A 19,926-nucleotide genomic window follows, 5' to 3' on the forward strand; every position below is an offset into this window, starting at 1 on the left:
AGTTCTTTGTTCGTGTTCGTTGACAGATTATTGTGGAAAACACGCTTCGAATGTAAGTTTGCTTAATCTGTGCTTTATACATGTTTCCTGGCTTTGGGGATTGTTCCGCACATGTTATTATGTTCAACTGTATTCCCCTATAATATTATGGAAAGAGAAAGTGATGTATGAGTTGGGGTGGGGTTTGGGGGTGGAGGGGTGGGTGTGGTGTATAAGGGTAATATCGGGTTTTCACCATTAAAAAAGCGGGCGACATGCGTAAAAGCGGGCGACGAATAGCGTGGCATTAAATTTACTCTAAACATGTACATTTCAGTTGAAGAAAAAAAAAACATAACTTATTATCAATACAATATTACACATTTTGCACTACTCCGTAGTTTGATATCATAACTCAAACCAAAATGCAAAAATGTATACATCAGACTGAAAAATGAATCTTGTTATGATTCAAATGCAAAATACTAGTCCGTACAAAAACTAGATTGATCTTCACTCCTGTCACCTGTTCTTTTTTTTTTGTAATAGTATTCTTCACTTCCCAAAAAGAAAAAAACCACATTGCTCTACACCAAAACAAACAAAAAAATTAGAAAAGTTTATAATAAGTCTAGACAAATTAAAGACAAATCAAAGAAAAATAACATTTCAGATCTCATATCAAAATAAACAATCAATAAAATAATGGAACCAACAAAAAAAATTCAATGCCTTCCTATACAATACTACTTATTTCCATTGTTAGCTGAACAAACTGCATTTTTGAACAATTGTCTTAGATTTTTTTTCAAATGCAAACAAATCAGTATACAAATTTACCAAAAGAACATAAAATGCATACGTATTGCAGCAGGGAAAACAATTAACAAATTAAATCCCCAAATTGCATAACATGTAATCAGATATTGCGATTAATATCCGCACCTTTACGAGAATTGGGGGTATAAGTTTTCTCAAAAGTTTGGCCTTCAAAGGTAGCAGCAAGTGCGTTAAATATATGCAGGAGACCTGCCTCTCACTCTAATACGGTCTGGGCTGAATGACATACCCCTTGAACGACCCTATGATTATTTGGCATACTAGCCCTTCCCCATACGATATAGACGTTCTCCTCGATCGGTTTCTGGGTACGCATCAATAAATACTATTAGACAATACATTAACTGGATCACAAGATAAAAAAAATTGTTGGAGACGCATCAAAAATAGAATCAGACAATACATTGAAGAATTTTGATGCCAAACCTTATCAGGCTTAGGAAATTGAGCCCGCATCATCCAAAGAGCAACCAAAGTATCGCTAAATGTAAGACTTTTCTCTGAAAAAACCACCTAAATAATGAAAAAATGCTTTAGAAATCAAATTACTCAATTGCTTCAAATTCACATAAATTCGACCAAAAAAGTGATACTTACACAAGCGCATGCGATGAATGTTGTTGATTTTAAGAAGGGGAAAAGATGAGTGAGAAGGGACAAATTCTTATGTTTTTGGAAGAATGAAAAATGCCAGAGACGACGAAGAGGAGGCGACTAGAGGGAGGAGGAGGTGAAATTATAAAGGTAGGTTTTTAATTTATGCGATCTTCTAGTTAATTACTCTATTTTTTTTGATACAAGTATATAAAATGGTCAGCTAGTGAGCCATTTTATATTCTTTCCTCACACGACAGTTGGGTAAGAAATGCGTTCTCTATAAATGTGAAAAACGCTTATCTACTTGACAGTACTCTATTCCGCGTTACATATTCCTATTTTTGTAGTAGTGTAACTTGGTTTCTCTGTTGAAAGGGGACTCACTACAAGATATAATCATAAAATGGACTCTTCAACAACTTGTGCATCAAGGGTCAATTTTCAAGTCTTCCTTGGTCTACAAGGCGGATAGATAGGTTATTGAAGCTGCGCATGATAAAGCACAACTGGGTATCCGACTGGCGGTTTCTTCAGTAGATGTTTTTTTAGTTTATTTTCTTTTGTTTCTTGTTAGTTTTACCTCATGTCAAAAAAAATAAAAAATTCACTCACTAATGATATATGCTCTGTAGTAGCTATTGGTATGATGTAAACATGTACGATAAAGAAATTTCTTATTTATATATTATTAAATCTTCAAGATCGACAATATATGATATATCTCCACGTATCGCCATCACTTGAAAATTAATATGGATCCATGTCCCTAACAATAGTAATTACTGTAGTAATTAATAAATATTGAAACTTATTAGACCAAACTTATTGAACCTTGATCGTAATTTATTGGAATTTTTGGATAAAACCACCTTATAAAGTAGACACTTTTGAAATAACCACCTTATAAAGTTATTTTTAAATATAACCGCCTTAAACTTACCTCCGTTAAGAAATCGCCACCTAATTTAAACTTTTGTTGAAACTTCCATTTGTGGGGCCCACTTTCCACGATTCTTTTAACTTTCCCTCCTTTCTTCCTTCCTTCTCCCGTCCTTCTTCCTCCAATTCACCTATTCATCCATTAACAAACCTTGCTCAATTTGTTTTCCCCAAAATTTCCCCAATTTAACCAATTTCTCTTCCAAGTGACTAACTCTACATTGATTGCAGGTGTACTTCACTATGTACAAACAGCTTAAGAGCCAACACTTATAGTGTCTGCCATTGTTGCAATTGTTACTGTTGCTCTTATCCTTATAGGGGCATGCATAGTTACCTCATTAAATAAAGGGGCACGAAAGAATAGGGAAGAAGCTGAGACCATGATTCTAAAAAGCACTCCTTTGGCTTCAACTGAATCAAATATCATAATTTGGAAGTTGGTTTTGTTCAGCAAAAGTTTACCCCCCAAATATGAAGATTGGGAGCCTAGTATCTGAGCTCTGCTTGGAAAAGAGCGCCTTCTTGGTGGTGAACCAGCTTTGATGGTGGAATTTCAATAGCGGTGAAGAAGCTCGAGACTTTGGGAAGGATCAAAAGCCAAGATAAATATGAGCAAGAAATAGGTAAATTAGGAAATATCCAACACCCTAATTTGGCAACTATTCAAGGTTATTACTAGTCTTCAACAATGCAGCTGATTCTTTCAGAATTTATTCCTAATGGTAACCTGTTCGAAAATCTGCATAGCTTAAACTTTGCTAGCTTTAGCACTCATGGTGGGTACATCGAATTGTATTAGGGAAGAAGGTTTCAGATTGCCCTTGGAACTGCAAGAGCACTCTCTTACCGTCATCATGACTATAAACCTCCAATTCTTCATCTTAACATAAAATCCACCAACATATACTTCTGGATTCAAATTATGAACCCAGGTTATCTGATTATGGGTTGTCGAAGCTGCTTTCCATGTTTGATAATTATTTCGGAAGAGAAATTGATTAAATTGGAAAAATTTGGGAAAAGAAACTTGAACAAGGTTTGTTAATGAAGGAACAAGTGAATTGGAGGAAGAAGAAAGGAAGAAAGGAGGGAAAGTTAAAAGAATCGTTGAAAGTGGGCCCGCAAACGGAAGTTTTAAACGAAGTATAAATTAGGTTGCGATTTCTTAACGGATGTAAGTTTAAGGTGTTATTTTAAAAAAAACTTTATAAGGTAGTTATTTTAAAAGTGCCAACTTTATAAGGTGATTTTATCCAAAAAGTCCTAATTTATTTGAGCTTATCTAAACTTATTCAATCTTCCCTACTTCGTACTCCCTCCGTATTTATTTAAGAGATACACTTGGCCGGGCACGTGTATTAAGAAAAAAGAATTGAATGAATTAAAATCATAAAGCAAGTGGGGTTGGGTAGATATTTTAATAAGTAAAAAAGTGGAGACCATGTCATTTTTGGGGTGGGAGGTGGGGTGGGTAAATTAGATGTATTATTTAACTAGATGGTGGGGTTGATAAATTACTAAAAATGAAAAGTGTATGTCTTAAATAAATACGGCCAGAAAAAACAAGTGTATATCTTAAATAAATACGGACTGAATATGAATTTATGGGAAATGAAACACAACGCCCCCCAGCGGTTTCAAGTTCAAAAAAAAAGCCCCTCCCCCAAAAGCTCCCGTTCACTATTCGGTCTCCAACTCTGCAGTACACACTACCACTTGTGCAAAATTCCGGCAGCCAGCACCGGCAAAATTCCGGCAATACACCAGGGGATGAACACTGCACACTTACTCGCGTGACCTGTACGTTCGGTTGCTCGCATTGGTCGCCCAAACACCTCAACTCTTCTTTTTTAGTGTTGGTTTCGGCATTTCTCAGGTTAGGGTTTATCTTACGTACCCAATTTTGATGACATTTGGGTGTTTTACTCTGGATCGAATTGAAATCTCATGTTTAGTTTTGCAAAATGAAATTATGATCCCATCACAATTCTTTTTCAATTTTCTAATTTGTTTTTGCTTGTCAGCTTGAGTTGGGAAATTTGGAAATGTCAACTATGCAGTCTTATGATTTTAATTATGAAATCATCAGGTATTATTAACAGTTAAAATGAGGTCAAAATTGTTTTAGGTTGCAAGGCAGAAGGGATTATATGACGGGGCTAAAGTTTGGGTCAACATGTGGTTAGATTTAAAAGGTCGTTCCTGCTGGTTTTTCTGTAATCTATTGTTTCTATTTGTGCTCTATGATGATTCAGTAATCATATTACGAGTATCTGGATTCTAATTTGCGCTCAAGTCAAATTTGTTGTTGTTCTGATAGTATGTGATGTGAGGAGGTAGTGTACCGTGTACCGTCAGCTTAGAGAATCTAGTTAACTTTTGTGCAGTTTTCCACCCTGATATAGGCTAGAAGGACTGTCGATTCGAACACAGTGGTCTCCGACCACCGCAGTTTACGAATAGCAGCGAGGAATAGGTTTCTTTGTTCTGAACTTCTGATGTTAAGTTAAGAGATTAGACAAAGAGCTTTGAAACCTGAATCAGTTGTCCTGGAAACAAAAATTGTCTTCATTTTGTGTGAAGAGAGGTTATGACTTATGAGGCCTTAGATTGGACATTAATGACATGAAAGTGCTAGATCCTGACTAATGGATTATCTGGAACGAGATGAAGTGGAATTTGGAGCACATTTAGTTGGCTATATGGGAATGCAAATGAGGCTTGGAACTGTAAGAATGGCTGTCTTTTAAGGGTAAAAAAGTATATAGATCCATATAGTGTTCGATGTTGTTGCATGGTTTTGCTTTAAATCTCATATTGTAAAATATATGTGAGGCAAAAAGCTTGAAGATATTATTATTCGTAAGGGTATTTATACAGAAGACATCCTTGACTTATAAGAACTCAAAACTTACGCATATCAATTACTTTAGCTTTCCTAATTATTATCTCAACACATATTCCCATCACCTTAAGATTACTGTCTTATCCAGTCTACATCCTGGAATTTCTTTACAGTGCTTTTGGTGGTCCTCGCAAAGGAAGGGACTATGCTTGTGCTTCAGCCATGTTCATCCCAATTTGTGTCAAAGACCTATATGTTGTCAAATTGAAATTGGTGTGATCACTTGAAATAAAATGTTTCCTTGCCTCCTAGGGATTTTTAATTCTTTGCATGTGTTCAATGTGCATTGCCGCCTTGTAGAAGTGTGGTGGACCCTTCACAGCTAGTTATGACGCCAATGTGAATAATCATTGAAATTGTTCCAGAAAAATAGTTAAAGAGGTGAAGAAGATAGACCCATGGTTAAAAGTAAAACAATTGAATGGTTTTATGTACTTTATTTTATTTTATTTATTTATTTTTAAAAAGGTACAGGTTGAAAGTAAACTTGAGTAAACCTAGACAAGATGTTACGTTTACCAATTATATATGATGTTCAATCCAAAGAGGAAAAAATTGATATGGTCTTCTGAGTTCTAACCCACATTTGCTAGCTACGGGATGTTATGCTCTTAATGGAGGTGATTCCTCTCCAACCTATTTATATGGATGGTTGGATTATTGATATGGTCATTTGGGAATCTTACAGGTGATTTTCGTATGCAGGTTGTTATTGAATATTCAGAAGAATGGAATTCACGGATGCTTATAAGCAGACTGGGCCCTGCTGTTTTTCTCCCAATGCTCGCTACATTGCTGCTGCAGTTGATTATCGTCTGGTGATTCGAGACACTCGGTCATTTAAGGTGCTATAGTTGTCAAATTGGTATTTTTTCGTTTTCTACTTACTATCTCTAGACTTATGTACTAGAATGTTAGTTTCTCGTTCCCTCAAACTGTTTCTTTGGCTCTATTCTGAGTTCTGATCACTTTGTACTTCTTCATCAAAGGTTAAACAAATTGTAAGGATACTTAGAAGTTAGAACTTGGGATCGTTTATAACTTTATAAGATATCATTTTTGTTACTAGTGCTTACTTGTATGGGTGTAAATTATAGTCTTTCCACTTAATCTATGTTAACTGTTGAGAAGATATGAAAATAGATTGGGTTACAAGAGCACAAGACTCTCCCATAAATTAAGAGGAGAATTTGGACCACGTACAAGCTTAAGTTCATGCACTTATAGCGGTTGGACCCTGTATTCCTTTGTTTATAAAAAAATATCTATTTGTATATTGAAATTTTATTACTTACTGTAGCCTACGGGGTAAGAGTGAATTCTAAGCTGAGATTTCTGTTAGTTTTCCCATCTGTTTCTCATACTTTCATACTCTCTGCTATCAACTGAATATAGAATGTGTATTTCTCTTTCTATACAGGTGGTGCAGTTATTTTCATGCTTAGATAAGATAAGCTACATTCAGTGGGCCCTGGATTCTGAATACGTACTATGTGGTCTATATAAAAAACCGACTATACAAGTATGGTCAATAACTCAACCTGAATGGACCTGTAAAATAGATGAAGGTCCAGCTGGTATTGCTTATGCTAGGTGGAGTCCTGATAGTCGTCACATACTCACTACGTCAGACTTCCAATTAAGATTGACAGTTTGGTCATTACTGAACACTGCTTGTGTACACGTAAGATGGCCAAAGCATCCTGTCAAGGGGGTTTCATTCACCCGAGATGGCAAGTTTGCTGCAGTATGCACAAGACGTGATTGCAAGGACTACATTAATCTGTTGTCTTGCGATTCTTGGGAGATAATGGGTGTTTTTGCTGTTGACACATTGGATTTGGCTGATGTAGAGTGGTCACCTGATGATAGTTCTATAGTTGTATGGGATTCACTTCTTGAATACAAGGTACCTGGATACTGTATTTCATACTCTACTTCTGATGATTGTAAGCCGTGTCAAACTATCCACTTTTTTTTCGCATTGAGTTCTTTATAACGGAAATCACTTTGTACAGGTCCTGATTTACACCCCTGATGGACGGTGTTTATTGAAGTATCAGGCATATGAAAGTGGTTTGGGTGTCAAGAGTGTTTCATGGTCTCCGTGTGGTCAATTTCTTGCCATTGGAAGTTATGATCAGATGTTGCGTGTTGTTAATCGTCTAACATGGAAAACTTTTGCTGAATTCTTGCACTTACCTAATGTTCGTGGTTCCTCTTGTGCAGTTGTCTTTAAGGTTATTTCTTTCACCTTCTCTTTCCAATCCCAAATCTCTAGGTTTCAGAATGATTATGCCGTAGGGTAAGTTTTTTTTAACCTGCCTCCCTGTAAATGTCATTGTCAGGAGGAAGATGAGCAGCCCCAGCTTGATATCACGGGGTTGCGTTTGAGTGGTGATCCTTATGACAACAATTTAGGTAAGTTAGTTTTCTTATTGTGAGTTAGGTCCTTGCAACATCTTACATATACGTATAGACTATAGAGACATTAGAGAGTACTTGAAGGACTTTGGAAAAGCCTGTTGAGTGACTATTGGCTTCTAGAATCCGGCTCCACAAGATTGTATCATTTCCAGTTCTTCAATTTGTCATGAGGTTATTAGTACTAGATGTGTCAACATGTTATATCCTATACCAGTGTTACGACTGTTACCTAATACTGTTGTTCACCCCGATATTAGAATGCGGTTATTGGTACAGTGGAATATTTTCGGCTAATTTAACATAATTAGGTAGAGAATTGCATTCTGCGTATTAAAGTGCAACACTAATTACGTAACACTGCTGCCATGTTTTACTTTGGTACTGCCTATGCCTGTATGGAGTAGTAGGTCCTGGTGTCTTCCAGAATTTTCGAATGCATGATGTGACTCCCAAATCCGAATATCCAAAAGTAGAGATGGCCAACGTGGCGGGTTGGGTGGGTCGTGGGTCGGGGATAATTGACACACGACACGCCTCAGTTAAACTAGGGTGGGTCTAGTCGTGGGCGGTGTCGGAAAAAATGGACACAATACATGATGGGTGATGATGGGTCGTGGGTTACATGGGTCGTGGGTCGAGGTGGGTTGTGCGGGTCGGGTGGGTCTGATGGGTTACGACAGATGTGATTCCGATGGGTCAGGTGGGTTTGGTGGGTTTATATGAGTTTTAGGAACTGGTTTGGGTTAGGTGGGTTTGGACGATTAATTAAGCGTTACAAATTTTGTATGAACTTAAATTAATTATTTTTTTATGTTATTCACTTACTCACGTAAATGTGGTTAATGTATATTTACACAATAAAATTAGAATTTATTAGCATTTTAAACACACAAAATTGTTTAAATTAGGATATCTTACACATTTTATGTTACACATTTCATCTTCATCATTTTCATCTGAAACACACAAAATTGTTTAAATTAGGATGAGTTTCGCGGGTTGGGTTCGTGTGTTGGGTGTGCCGTTGTGGGTTGTGTCGGGTCCGATGGGGTGGGTCGAAATGGGCGTTTTTGAAAAAATTCGACCCACAACACATCAAAAAAATATCGGGGTGGGCAGGTTGTGTCATGGCCTCATGGGTCATAAGTGTGTCCGACCCACGTGACCCACTACACTTTTGCTGAGTTCGTTATGAAATACGGAGTACATTATCACTGAAATCAATTCTCCTGTATTATTTGTTGGAAAGGTTTAACTTAGGAGTTCATAATTAACCAAAGTTGGGTGTTTAATGTTAATCTTTTTGGTTCTTATTAGTAGGTCCTGGTGTCTTCCAGAATTTTCGAATGCATGATGTGACTCCCAAATCCGAATATCCAAAAGTAGAGATGGCCAACGTGGCGGGTTGGGTGGGTCGTGGGTCGGGGATAATTGACACACGACACGCCTCAGTTAAACTAGGGTGGGTCTAGTCGTGGGCGGTGTCGGAAAAAATGGACACAATACATGATGGGTGATGATGGGTCGTGGGTTACATGGGTCGTGGGTCGAGGTGGGTTGTGCGGGTCGGGTGGGTCTGATGGGTTACGACAGATGTGATTCCGATGGGTCAGGTGGGTTTGGTGGGTTTATATGAGTTTTAGGAACTGGTTTGGGTTAGGTGGGTTTGGACGATTAATTAAGCGTTACAAATTTTGTATGAACTTAAATTAATTATTTTTTTATGTTATTCACTTACTCACGTAAATGTGGTTAATGTATATTTACACAATAAAATTAGAATTTATTAGCATTTTAAACACACAAAATTGTTTAAATTAGGATATCTTACACATTTTATGTTACACATTTCATCTTCATCATTTTCATCTGAAACACACAAAATTGTTTAAATTAGGATGAGTTTCGCGGGTTGGGTTCGTGTGTTGGGTGTGCCGTTGTGGGTTGTGTCGGGTCCGATGGGGTGGGTCGAAATGGGCGTTTTTGAAAAAATTCGACCCACAACACATCAAAAAAATATCGGGGTGGGCAGGTTGTGTCATGGCCTCATGGGTCATAAGTGTGTCCGACCCACGTGACCCACTACACTTTTGCTGAGTTCGTTATGAAATACGGAGTACATTATCACTGAAATCAATTCTCCTGTATTATTTGTTGGAAAGGTTTAACTTAGGAGTTCATAATTAACCAAAGTTGGGTGTTTAATGTTAATCTTTTTGGTTCTTAGCATGGATTTATCATTTCATCTAGTGATGTGCCTTTTTCTTGAAGCAGATTTTTCAGAAAGACAAATTGGAGTTAGGTATGAAGTGGCAGAATTACCAATTACTTTGCCATTCCAGAAGCCTGTCATGGACAAACCAAACCCAAAACAAGGCATTGGTAAGCTCATTGTTTCTGTTTTTATCCTAGATAATGAACTGAATATTTATTTTATGTGCCATTCTCTACGGAAGAGGTAGCAGAAAGACTTCTTTAACATGCAAATCTTATATGGAAAGCTTTGCGTTTTCTGAAGGCAGACACTCTTACACGCATACGTTATGATTATTTGAAGCATATTTGGGTTCCCAAATTAACTTGATGCAACTGGTTCACTACCCTATTTTGATAAGTATATCAAAATATATGCAGACATACAAATTTCTTACACTTAACAAGTTAAAAGTTCTAAGGGTACCAACCATTACCCATTAGCTACACTAATAAAACTATAGTTTCTAGCTTTTCTCTACCACCGCCTCATTTATACCTGCAGAATACTTACTTAGCTTGTCATTTCAAAAGTTTTGTTCTTCATGATCATTTTGTTCACTGCAACTACAATTACGTTGTATGTGAACTGAACTGAACTATCATTTGTGAACATTCTTGTCCATTAATACATGGCATAAATAGACTTGCAGGAATCTTGAGTAGATACCTTATGTGGTTGCATAGTTTGACCAAGCAATTCATTTGAGTTTTTTTTTTTATGGGGATTTCATTTTAGTATCTAATGTCTATTGTGATTGAACATTTATTTTGTCAATACTCAAAGTTTTGTAAAAGAAAAAACCTTGATAAAATTGGTTGACCAAATTTCAGTGTAGTGGATATTTCAAATTATGAATCTTGTTGCAGGTCTTATGGCTTGGAGCAGCGATAGCCAGTATATTTGTACACGTGATGATACCATGGCAGCTACCCTCTGGATATGGGATATGCAACACCTTCAATTGGCTGCTATATTGCTGCAAAAGGAATCTATCAAAGCTGCAGTTTGGAATCCAACATCTTGTCGCCTAGCTTTTTGTACAGGAAGTTGTCATTTTTACATCTGGACCCCATCTGGTGCATATTGTGCAAGCATTCCTTTGCCACATTTCACCATAGTTGATTTGAAGTGGAATTCAGATGGGACCTATTTACTTCTCAAAGACAAGGAGTCTTTCTGCTGTGCTGCTGTTCCCATTTTGGCAGAATCTAGTGATTATAGTTCAGATGACTGATTCCCTTGTCTGTGAGCAAAGCTAGATGGATAACATCAGTAAGACAATAACATGTGTAGGAAGCTTGTATGGATAGGATATATTGGGATTTCTTTGTTAGTGCTACCTTGCAAAGCTGTGACTGGAGATGTATAAAAGGTCTCAAGGTCATCTCAATTCTATGTATAACGTAAAGTTCACAAGAGAAGTTTAATATCTGAAGAAATTATATTGTATACACATCGTACAACCTGTTTGAATTGCTAGGCTAATTGATGTAATCTTCTCATTATGCCCTCGGATGGGTTTAGAGGAGTTCAGCTGCTCAGGTTGGTGCAAATGGGGTCTTCAGTGAAAGCTAGAGATTTCTTTTCATCAAAACAAAGTTGTTGGCAGATCGGCAGTGCATTACTGGATTTTCAGGAAGCAAATGTAGCAGTACACACAACCTGCTCACTTAGCAGTTAACGGTAAACATGAGAAATTATTGCTTCTCTCTGTTCCAAAATCCTTAAGCTTTGTCTAAAGATAGTTAAATACTGATATGTAATTATGTGTCTAACTTGTGTTGCTGGACCCTCATTTTATGCTTCCATCCTTTGTGTTCTCCTTGTAACGTGAATTGGAAAGCAGCTATATCACATGAAACAACGTCTTGTTTTTCGTTTTAAAGTGATCAGTAGAAGCTGGATAATTTTTTGTCAATGAAAAGAAGATTAGTGCAATTGGCTGATAAGCATGGTTAATTCGGTAAAATGGACTAAAATTAGAACAATGAGCTTTTGAATAAGCAATTTTGATAAAAATCCATTGGTAAAATAATTTGTTTGGAGCATAGTACCCGCACCGTTTTAAAATGATCTTTTTTTTTTCTATTTTGGTAAAATTAACTGAACTGGACTGAATTGAATTGTGAAATAACTTCTGAAACTGCAATTAAGCAAAAAAGAACCAGGCCTTACTGACTACAAAGTTTCAAGTATACGACCTTTGTATGTAAGCCGGTGGCTCGTTTAGAACTACAATTGATTCCATCAGGTTTTAGACCAAATCAAGTCCGGGTCTTATGCAAGCATTAGTTCCATTTAGATCGATTTTGTCATTTCATTTTGTGTACTTCAAGTCACACACTCACACGGAATATCAATACCTCGAATTTAAGTCTACTATTAACCGAATTACACACACTAGCAAATTATGGAGTAGTCATTTTTGGTTCAAAGTAAGGTTACCGTCTTACCGATTTACAGAATAAAAGGTCTTGCACACGTAAGGTGTACGATTAATTTATTGTACATTGGGCTAAAATTTTACCCAGTTTTTTGTAACTTTTAACATGTTTTGATTAAATTTTATAATATGAAATAAAAAAATCAATTGCTTGTTGGTTCAGTGGTGATTGAAGCTGAATTTGATAGGGAGAACCCGTGTTCGATTCCCGCAATAACAATTGGGGGGACTGAAACCTAACCACCCAGAACTCGCCCCGTATCCGGATTAGCTCTAAGGGTGAACCGGGTTGCTAACACCAAAAAAATAATATGAAATAAAAAGTTGGATGGTTAAACATTTAAAGGGTTAAATGTCTAATTTTATACACTATTAGTGATTTTGAAAGAATAATTTTTATTAAAATAGATAAAATTTACATAAATTGTAGTAACTTTTAAACATTTTTAGTTAATTTTATTTTTACCCCGGTGTACAATATAGTACTTATCATCCGATGAGGAACACCCGGGTGCGGGTCTAAGTCCGTCTGAAACCTGGAAGGTAGTCGCGCGCTCCTTTCTGTGCTTTCTCTTTTCTTGCAAGAAATACTACTCTTAAAACGCTCTCTCAAGTCTCAACACAGGCAGAGGCAGCACCATCTTCATCATCATTCTAGCATTAACGAGTGACAGTATAAGAAGAGAGAGAAACCAGAGGAGGGAAAGAATCCTTCTTTTTCTTCCGGAATTTCATTATTCTTGAGTTAACGCAGAACTTAGTTGAGTTAAATCGAAGCGTCAATGAGTAGCGACTCGGGAGCTGAATCTACCACCGCTTCCAATGGAGCAGCAGAAAAACCCCAAATAGAAAGATTCCACCTTCCTACCCCTGAAGAAATTCGCGGTCAAGATATCTGGAATAACTGCGCTGTTCGCAGCGTTGTCAGTGGTGTCATGGGTATAATTCTAATCTTTCCCATTTTTCATGTTTGTTCCTTCTCTCTAGATTTCATGTCATTTGGAATTCTGGGGTTGTTTAATTTCTTTTCTATTAGTGTTTTCTTTCGTAGTTTAGAAAACGGCAGGGTATTTGTGTTGTTAATGGTAGTGCATACTAGGTGTTTGACGAAATTCCTGAACCAAATTTGTCAATTTCATGTTGTACCGTTTTGGTAGGAGCTATGATTTTATTAAGATCATGATGATATGAGCTGTTGAGTATGTGGTATATGGAGAGTGATTATATGGATGTGATTTGATTACCATGGGGAAATGTGGGAATAGATGGTAGATGAATGGAGAAAATTACAAACTTCATTTGTTTAGGAATAAGTGATATGTTTAATTGATTTGAATTAGATAACGTGACAACTAAATCCGGATAGAGTTAGTAGTTGCTTATGACAATGCATTAGTTAGGATATGCTTAGAAGCACTCCGGGTCTAACATTCCTTTGAATAAGTGCGCATATTTTGTTACCGTTTCCATCTACGAAGTATTTATTTATAACCTCAATCCAAAATGACAGCAATGACTTATGTGATTATCTGATAGTGAAGAGATTTTTCCTTTTCCTTGGTTTTGTTTTCAGTCATCGGATTTTTTAAGTATCAGTAATCAGTCAGTGGGCTATATATACTGCTTCAGACTTAAGCTTCCTTGACGGAATTGCTACTTGTTTTTGATATTTTGTAGGAGGTGGGCTTGGGGTGATGATGGGGATATTCTTTGCGGCACTGGACAATCCTATCATGCAAGATACAATGACTACCAGGCAGCAACTTGTTTATACAGCAAGGCAGATGGGTCAGAGGAGCTGGGGTAATTGTAAGACATTTGCATTGATGGGCTGTGTTTTTTCAGCTGCGGAATGTGTAGTTGAGAAGGTACTCCCTTATCTGAGAAAGTACCATGAATATATTTTACATGTTTTTAAATTAGGAACTAATTATTACTTTGACTGAAGTATCGGGGAAAACACGACACCACAAATACGGTGGTTGCTGGATGTGTTACTGGGGGTGCCATTTCAGCAAAAGGTTGGTCATCGACATCTTTTCATCTCTCTTACGTTCTCAACTATACAATGTTTATTGCTGTTTTTGAGTGTTAAGTTTTGTATCAATCCTGGAAACCAGAGTCGGTGATCTGATTTGAGTCATTGCTTTGTCGTGTGCCTGATTAGTGATTACCCTGTTAGTTTGATACATGTGTAGAGTCTGTAGACATGTCTGATCAGATTATTAGTAGATTCATCTAATCTTGGGCTGTTGCCCCACTTATTATGTGGGGATCCCTGCAGTCCAGCAGCTTCTTGTCGCTTGTAGTATCTTTTTGGACATGTGACCAACAGAGAAGTGCTTGAACTTGGTCCATCCACTAGTCCCTGATGGCTCCTGTGTTTATAAGCTCATACATTTCTTTATCCATGGTTTGAAAGGAGTCCACAGAACAAGTTCTCTCTTAGGCACATGTTATTGGATGAACAAGTCCTAGATGATCTGTTTGACTTACCCATAACATAATTGAAAAATGGTTTGTTCAAGTTTAAAACTTCACTTCCGACAGGAATGACTCACAACTGTGGATAACAGGATTCATAATGATTCCGTGTTATATGGCTTATGCATGACTCGCAACACTTTTAGTTGAATGAGAATTCACAGTATAATTTTATAAGTCAAGCTGTGTGTTCGTACCTAAGGAATACTGAGCTGTCTCGCACTATTGTGGCTAGGTTTTATATCCTCTTATTTAACCTAAGAAGATATGTGAATTTTTTGTGTTGTATACTAATGTTACATAGGAACTTTTTCCTCCTCTAGTAGTAAGCCCCGCTATTAGTCTTGAATACTTGGCAAGGTAGCATACACTTGATATCCGAGACCTTGCTGTAGGTAATCCATCTTAGGTTGTCATTGCTGTTGCTGCTCTATTATGTTTAATCATTGGTTAAATGTATCACGGGCTTAAGGCCTTCTTTTTAGGGTGGGATTTATAGTGAAAGGGGAAAAAGATGAGGAAGAGTCTAAGAAGAGTTGATTGTAGGGGGGAAAATTAGGCAAAATTGTCAAAAAGTACCCCCTTTCCGTGAAATACTAGTAGTCTAGTACCTTCATTGATTTGTTTTGTGAAATAATACCTTAAAAAATGTTTCTGATAAAAATAAGACTTTATTGCCAGATTCTGGCAAAAAAAGTGAAGTTTTCGGGACTTGACAACCCACACGTTCACCATTTCTTTTTGGAGTTCCTCATGTGTTCCCACACATTTCCTTTTCCTTCCTTTCTCTTTCTTTTTTTCCTTGTTCTTCTGGCCTTCTTCATCTCCCTCTATCATCTTCTCCCTCCTCCTTCATCTGACTTGATTCTTGAAGGTTGAGCAACAACCCACCCCTCAAAAAATGTGAAAGAAATGACTCCCTTCGTCCCTTAAAGATTGCTCAATATTCCTTTTTGGGTTGTCCCTATTTGTCTGCCTCATATAATTAATGATATGTGGTCCTCACATGTCTCCCCTCACACTATTATTTAATTTAATAAAAAGACAAGACTACCAACCCACTTCCTTTTCTTTTGCCTTATCCCTTAATATAGTGAAAAATGTGGTTTTGGGCAATCTTTTAGGGATGGAGGGTGTATATGCAATTGAACGTTGAATAGTTACTAAGTAGTTCAAATCTTATGCAAACCATATTTTCCATTTGTAGAAACGCCTTTTAATATGTAGTATAGGTTATTTCCCAAAAAGAATTTAAAAATGAAAAATAATATACTCCTCCTGTCCCTAAAAGATTGCTCCATATTCCTTTTTAAGATGTCCCTATTTGTTTGTAGCATACCTTATTTAGTAAATTTTCTCACTTGCTCTCTATCTCTCTTCTCAAAGGCACACTTTACCATTACATTTTACCCCCAAATATTAATAAAGTAAATTTTGCTCTATGGAGCAATATTTTAGGGACGGAGGGAGTATTAGAGAATAACTGCAAATGTTACTAAAAGAGGATCATCAAGAATCAAGAAGTAGAGAAAACTCATGACTGTCAATTATATGAATACTAGTTTAGGGCCCGTGCAATGCACGGCTACTACTAAAATAATTTATTATTTTAATAGTAACTAAAAGACTTGGGATATTAGAAAATATGAAAGTAAAAATGATATATGAAAAAGTATAAATTCAAAGTTGTGTAAAAAAAATATTCAAATGAACTAAATTTGCATATTACTATACAAAGTTCAAAATTATAGTCGTTTACTTGTATGTAGAACGATCTAACATCGTTAACCAAACCCGAATGACTCAAGACTAATTTTCGAAAAGGCCTGAGCATAACCGAATTAGTCAAATACAACATATTTTGAATTGAGTAAAATCTTGATAAATAAACTTATATGTTAGTCTACTTACCATGTATTATTATTTTAATTAACATTCTTACTTACCAGTTACCATGTATTATATTATTAATAGTAGACTAACATTAGAAGTTCATTTATCAACATTTTTTATATTTCTTATCAGATTAAAAAGTTATAATAATACATAAATAAAATTATATCATAAAGGAAAAAATAATATTGATTTAGCTTTCCTCCAATAATATCACAAATTCTTATTTATAAGGGTTGTACAATAAATATTGTACACCATAGTAAAAGTTAACTCAAAATGTTTAAAAGTTAAACTTATATATGTAAAAGTTATCCATTTTTTAGTAATAAATTTTTTCATTTTAATAAAACTTATTTCTTCAAAATCACTAATAATGTATAAAATTAATCATTTAACTCTTTAAAATGTTTATCTATCAACGTTTTTTTTACTAATATAAAGTTAATCAAAACTAGGTTAAAGTTACAAAAAAAAGGGTAAAAGTTATCTTGGTGTACAATAAATTTATTGTACACCTAGTGCGCGCAAGACCTTTTGCAATAATATATTATGCAGTACACATCTATGGTAATTAAAATATATTTTTATCTTAGTTTCCTAAAAAAATGTAATGTAATTTATCTATTTTAAAGTAAAAAAAATAAAAAAAACATTTTGGCGGGAAAAAATCGCACCAGGAAATGACACGTGTCATTCCTGGTGTCTCTTTTAGTATATAGTAATAGATATGAAGCTTGCCATAAAAGTAACTAGATTGGAAATGGAACTGACGCGTATGTATGAAAGGAGGAGGGAGGAAGCATGGGCCATGGGATTTCCATTATTGGAGGTTAGAGCAAGAAGAAGAAAAGGAGAACGATTATCGGACTGTGATTCACGATTGGGAAGAGGGTAAAAGAGGCCGGAAAATGCAAGTCAAACCCCCGAAAACTTGACTTTTTTACCGAAAAATAACAATAAGGTAACAAATTAAAATAAGGTGTCTTATAAGTTAAAAGGTATTATTACGCAAAAATAAAATAAAATCAAGATAGTTCACAAAAACAGAGAAAAATAAGGTACTTTGACAATTTTGCCCAAAAAATATTCAAAGAAGAAAGAGGGTTAGCTATTCAAAAAATAAGGTGCGACTTGTGATTGTTAATGCTCAATATATCAAGTCTGAGTGAGTAGTGCGTTAGCTAGTTGAGCTACTAGATGTCAATAGTTGCGTGACTTGTGTCAATGGTTTATACGGAGTATGTAGATAGAGATCCCTGTACTTTTGTTTTGTGACTTACCCTTGTCATGTATGTTTTAGGTGGTCCTCAAGCCGCATGTGTTGGTTGTGCTGGTTTTGCTGCATTTTCAGTTGTCATAGAGAAGATTATGGAGAGATATGAATGATTCAACAACAGTTTGTTGAGCAATCAGCATCAGACTTGATAAGTCTATACTGGAGTGCTAATGCCTCTATATTTTTGCTTGCTATTCATCTTAGCCTGAATGTCTATCAGGATCATTAACATATTACTTTAGAATTCTTAAATGTAAGTACATTTCTTATTACACAATCGAATTAGTCAAATACCAGATTCATTTGTTATAAGAAGGTATTGTACCAAGTGACTGCTTATGATATTATATCGGTACAAGTGAAATGGAGTTTCTTGAAGGGTTCTTGCGTGTAGGCTGCTTACTAAATAAGGGGAGGATGTTTCTTGAATCAAACTCCCCTAAATTGGATGAATTTGAACATCTCTTAGATATGTTTATCATGACTCGTCCCTAAACGAGACGAGATTTCTAATTTTTGTTATCCTGAAGATGTAACTGCCTGCCAAGTTTAAGCTTGTTTTCATATACTGTTCACTTATCTTCATCAAGTGATTCAACATAGCTATAATATGTGACTGACTAGAAACACCTCTGAATTAAGCAAAATGTCAAAAGATATTACAATGTTACACCAAACTCTGTGTTAGCTTGACAGGGTTACAAATATTTTTTTGCATTTCCTAAACATTTATTAGCCGATTGTCTTAGCTTACTATAATTCATACAGAATAACTCATACTTCTTTTTGGGTAAATAAAGAAATTTTATTAAACCAAAAAGAAGAATACATAAACATAGGCCAGCAAACAACAAACAAAACACAAAAGCATCAAGGTATACTCATCCCACCTTCTAGGAAAGTTGTATGACATCCGATCATTTGAACAAACTACACACCGACACTAAATATTCTTATATAATCAAGTATTCTCTCATCTTATCAACACTTCTACATGCTATTCTAAAAACAATAATGTTCAAAAAAGCATTAGGATCATCTTGAACATGGTGAAAATTTCCTTTGTTTTTTTGCAACCAAATCGCATAGATGGTGTCGGCAAAAGCATCCCGTGAAGCTGGCCCAACAAAGCCTTTTCTGCAGGCCTTGACGTTTCTGTCAACTCTTCATCAAAGGGTTTAATAGGTTTGGAAATCTGCAATATTTTAAGAACTCTGCACTAGATATCTGCATAATATTTGCATTAAAAAAACAGGTGATCCATTTGTTAACACACATAAACCTTCTGTTGGAATATTCCAAGAAGCGAGTATGTCCTTGGTTGCTAATATGTGAAAGGATAGGTAACCACGTAATTAAAATAATATTTGGACTTGCATTGTTATTGCACAAAACCCTCTTTCAAGGCACACTAACAAGGGTGCTTGGATCTTCTGATATAGTTTTTTAATTGAGAATTTGAAAGCAAGCATATAATGATGAATGCCACTCCATAATAACTTCTCTGTTGTTTTAACGTTTTTTCATAGCCCAAGACAAGTGTGTTGGAATATTCATACTCCAAATATCTTAGTCTCTAATATAATATGCATTGTCGAAACAATCTTATCGATCACACGTTTGCAATGACTAAAATTCAGTTTCATAGAGGCCAAAGGAACCCCTAAGTATCAAAAGGGAGTTCACCTTCTTCCATCCCCACAATGATAGACAGGGCCGGTCCTGGCTTTTTGGTGGCCTATGGGCGAAAAAAAATTGAGGCCCTTTTTTAACGGCACGTGGACAATTTTTTTTTATCATAAATGTGATGTACTTTATGATTGAAAAAATGTATGTAAATAATTGGCATTTACCTTCTTAAAACTTAATACTACTCTATT

The 19,926-nt window shown here is 35.9% G+C and overlaps 2 protein-coding genes across 5 annotated transcripts; both read left to right on the plus strand.

Annotated features, from left to right (window-relative positions):
• The first annotated feature begins 3,976 nt into the window (after positions 1 to 3,976).
• LOC110800079 (uncharacterized) lies at positions 3,977 to 11,398 on the plus strand. Of its 4 annotated transcripts, XM_022005364.2 has the most exons (8): positions 3,977 to 4,234; positions 4,487 to 4,553; positions 5,969 to 6,108; positions 6,684 to 7,172; positions 7,282 to 7,503; positions 7,612 to 7,684; positions 9,965 to 10,072; positions 10,814 to 11,398. In XM_022005364.2, exons 3-8 carry the CDS (start codon positions 5,992 to 5,994, stop codon positions 11,179 to 11,181), a joined length of 1,377 nt encoding a protein of 458 aa, XP_021861056.1. In that variant the 5' UTR covers positions 3,977 to 4,234; positions 4,487 to 4,553; positions 5,969 to 5,991; the 3' UTR covers positions 11,182 to 11,398. The 4 variants fall into 4 exon arrangements, with proteins under 4 accessions (XP_021861056.1, XP_021861057.1, XP_021861055.1 ...); XM_022005365.2 differs by lacking the exon at positions 4,487 to 4,553 and having other exon boundaries at positions 5,952 to 6,108; XM_022005363.2 differs by lacking the exon at positions 4,487 to 4,553.
• A 1,514-nt stretch (positions 11,399 to 12,912) lies between these two features.
• On the plus strand, positions 12,913 to 18,435 carry LOC110800082 (mitochondrial import inner membrane translocase subunit TIM22-4). The gene is made up of 4 exons (XM_022005368.2): positions 12,913 to 13,329; positions 14,068 to 14,258; positions 14,339 to 14,411; positions 18,071 to 18,435. Exons 1-4 carry the CDS (start codon positions 13,173 to 13,175, stop codon positions 18,154 to 18,156), a joined length of 507 nt encoding a protein of 168 aa, XP_021861060.1. The 5' UTR covers positions 12,913 to 13,172; the 3' UTR covers positions 18,157 to 18,435.
• The last annotated feature ends 1,491 nt before the right edge of the window (positions 18,436 to 19,926 follow it).

The sequence above is a fragment of the Spinacia oleracea genome, chromosome 6 (assembly GCF_020520425.1).
Source record: "Spinacia oleracea cultivar Varoflay chromosome 6, BTI_SOV_V1, whole genome shotgun sequence".
NCBI classification, from domain to species: Eukaryota; Viridiplantae; Streptophyta; class Magnoliopsida; order Caryophyllales; family Amaranthaceae; genus Spinacia; species Spinacia oleracea.

What these genes read in the sequence shown, in the direction of transcription:
- LOC110800082 (XM_022005368.2), top strand. Translation starts at nt 13,173, where the DNA reads ATGAGTAGCGACTCGGGAGCTGAATCTACCACCGCTTCCAATGGAGCA. An exon ending in CGTTGTCAGTGGTGTCATGG is followed by an intron (nt 13,330 to 14,067) that starts GTATAATTCTAA and finishes GATATTTTGTAG; the next exon opens with GAGGTGGGCTTGGGGTGATG. An exon ending in CGGAATGTGTAGTTGAGAAG is followed by an intron (nt 14,259 to 14,338) that starts GTACTCCCTTAT and finishes CTTTGACTGAAG; the next exon opens with TATCGGGGAAAACACGACAC.
- LOC110800079 (XM_022005364.2), top strand. Translation starts at nt 5,992, where the DNA reads ATGGAATTCACGGATGCTTATAAGCAGACTGGGCCCTGCTGTTTTTCT. An exon ending in CTTGTGCAGTTGTCTTTAAG is followed by an intron (nt 7,504 to 7,611) that starts GTTATTTCTTTC and finishes TGTCATTGTCAG; the next exon opens with GAGGAAGATGAGCAGCCCCA. An exon ending in TCCTTATGACAACAATTTAG is followed by an intron (nt 7,685 to 9,964) that starts GTAAGTTAGTTT and finishes TTCTTGAAGCAG; the next exon opens with ATTTTTCAGAAAGACAAATT.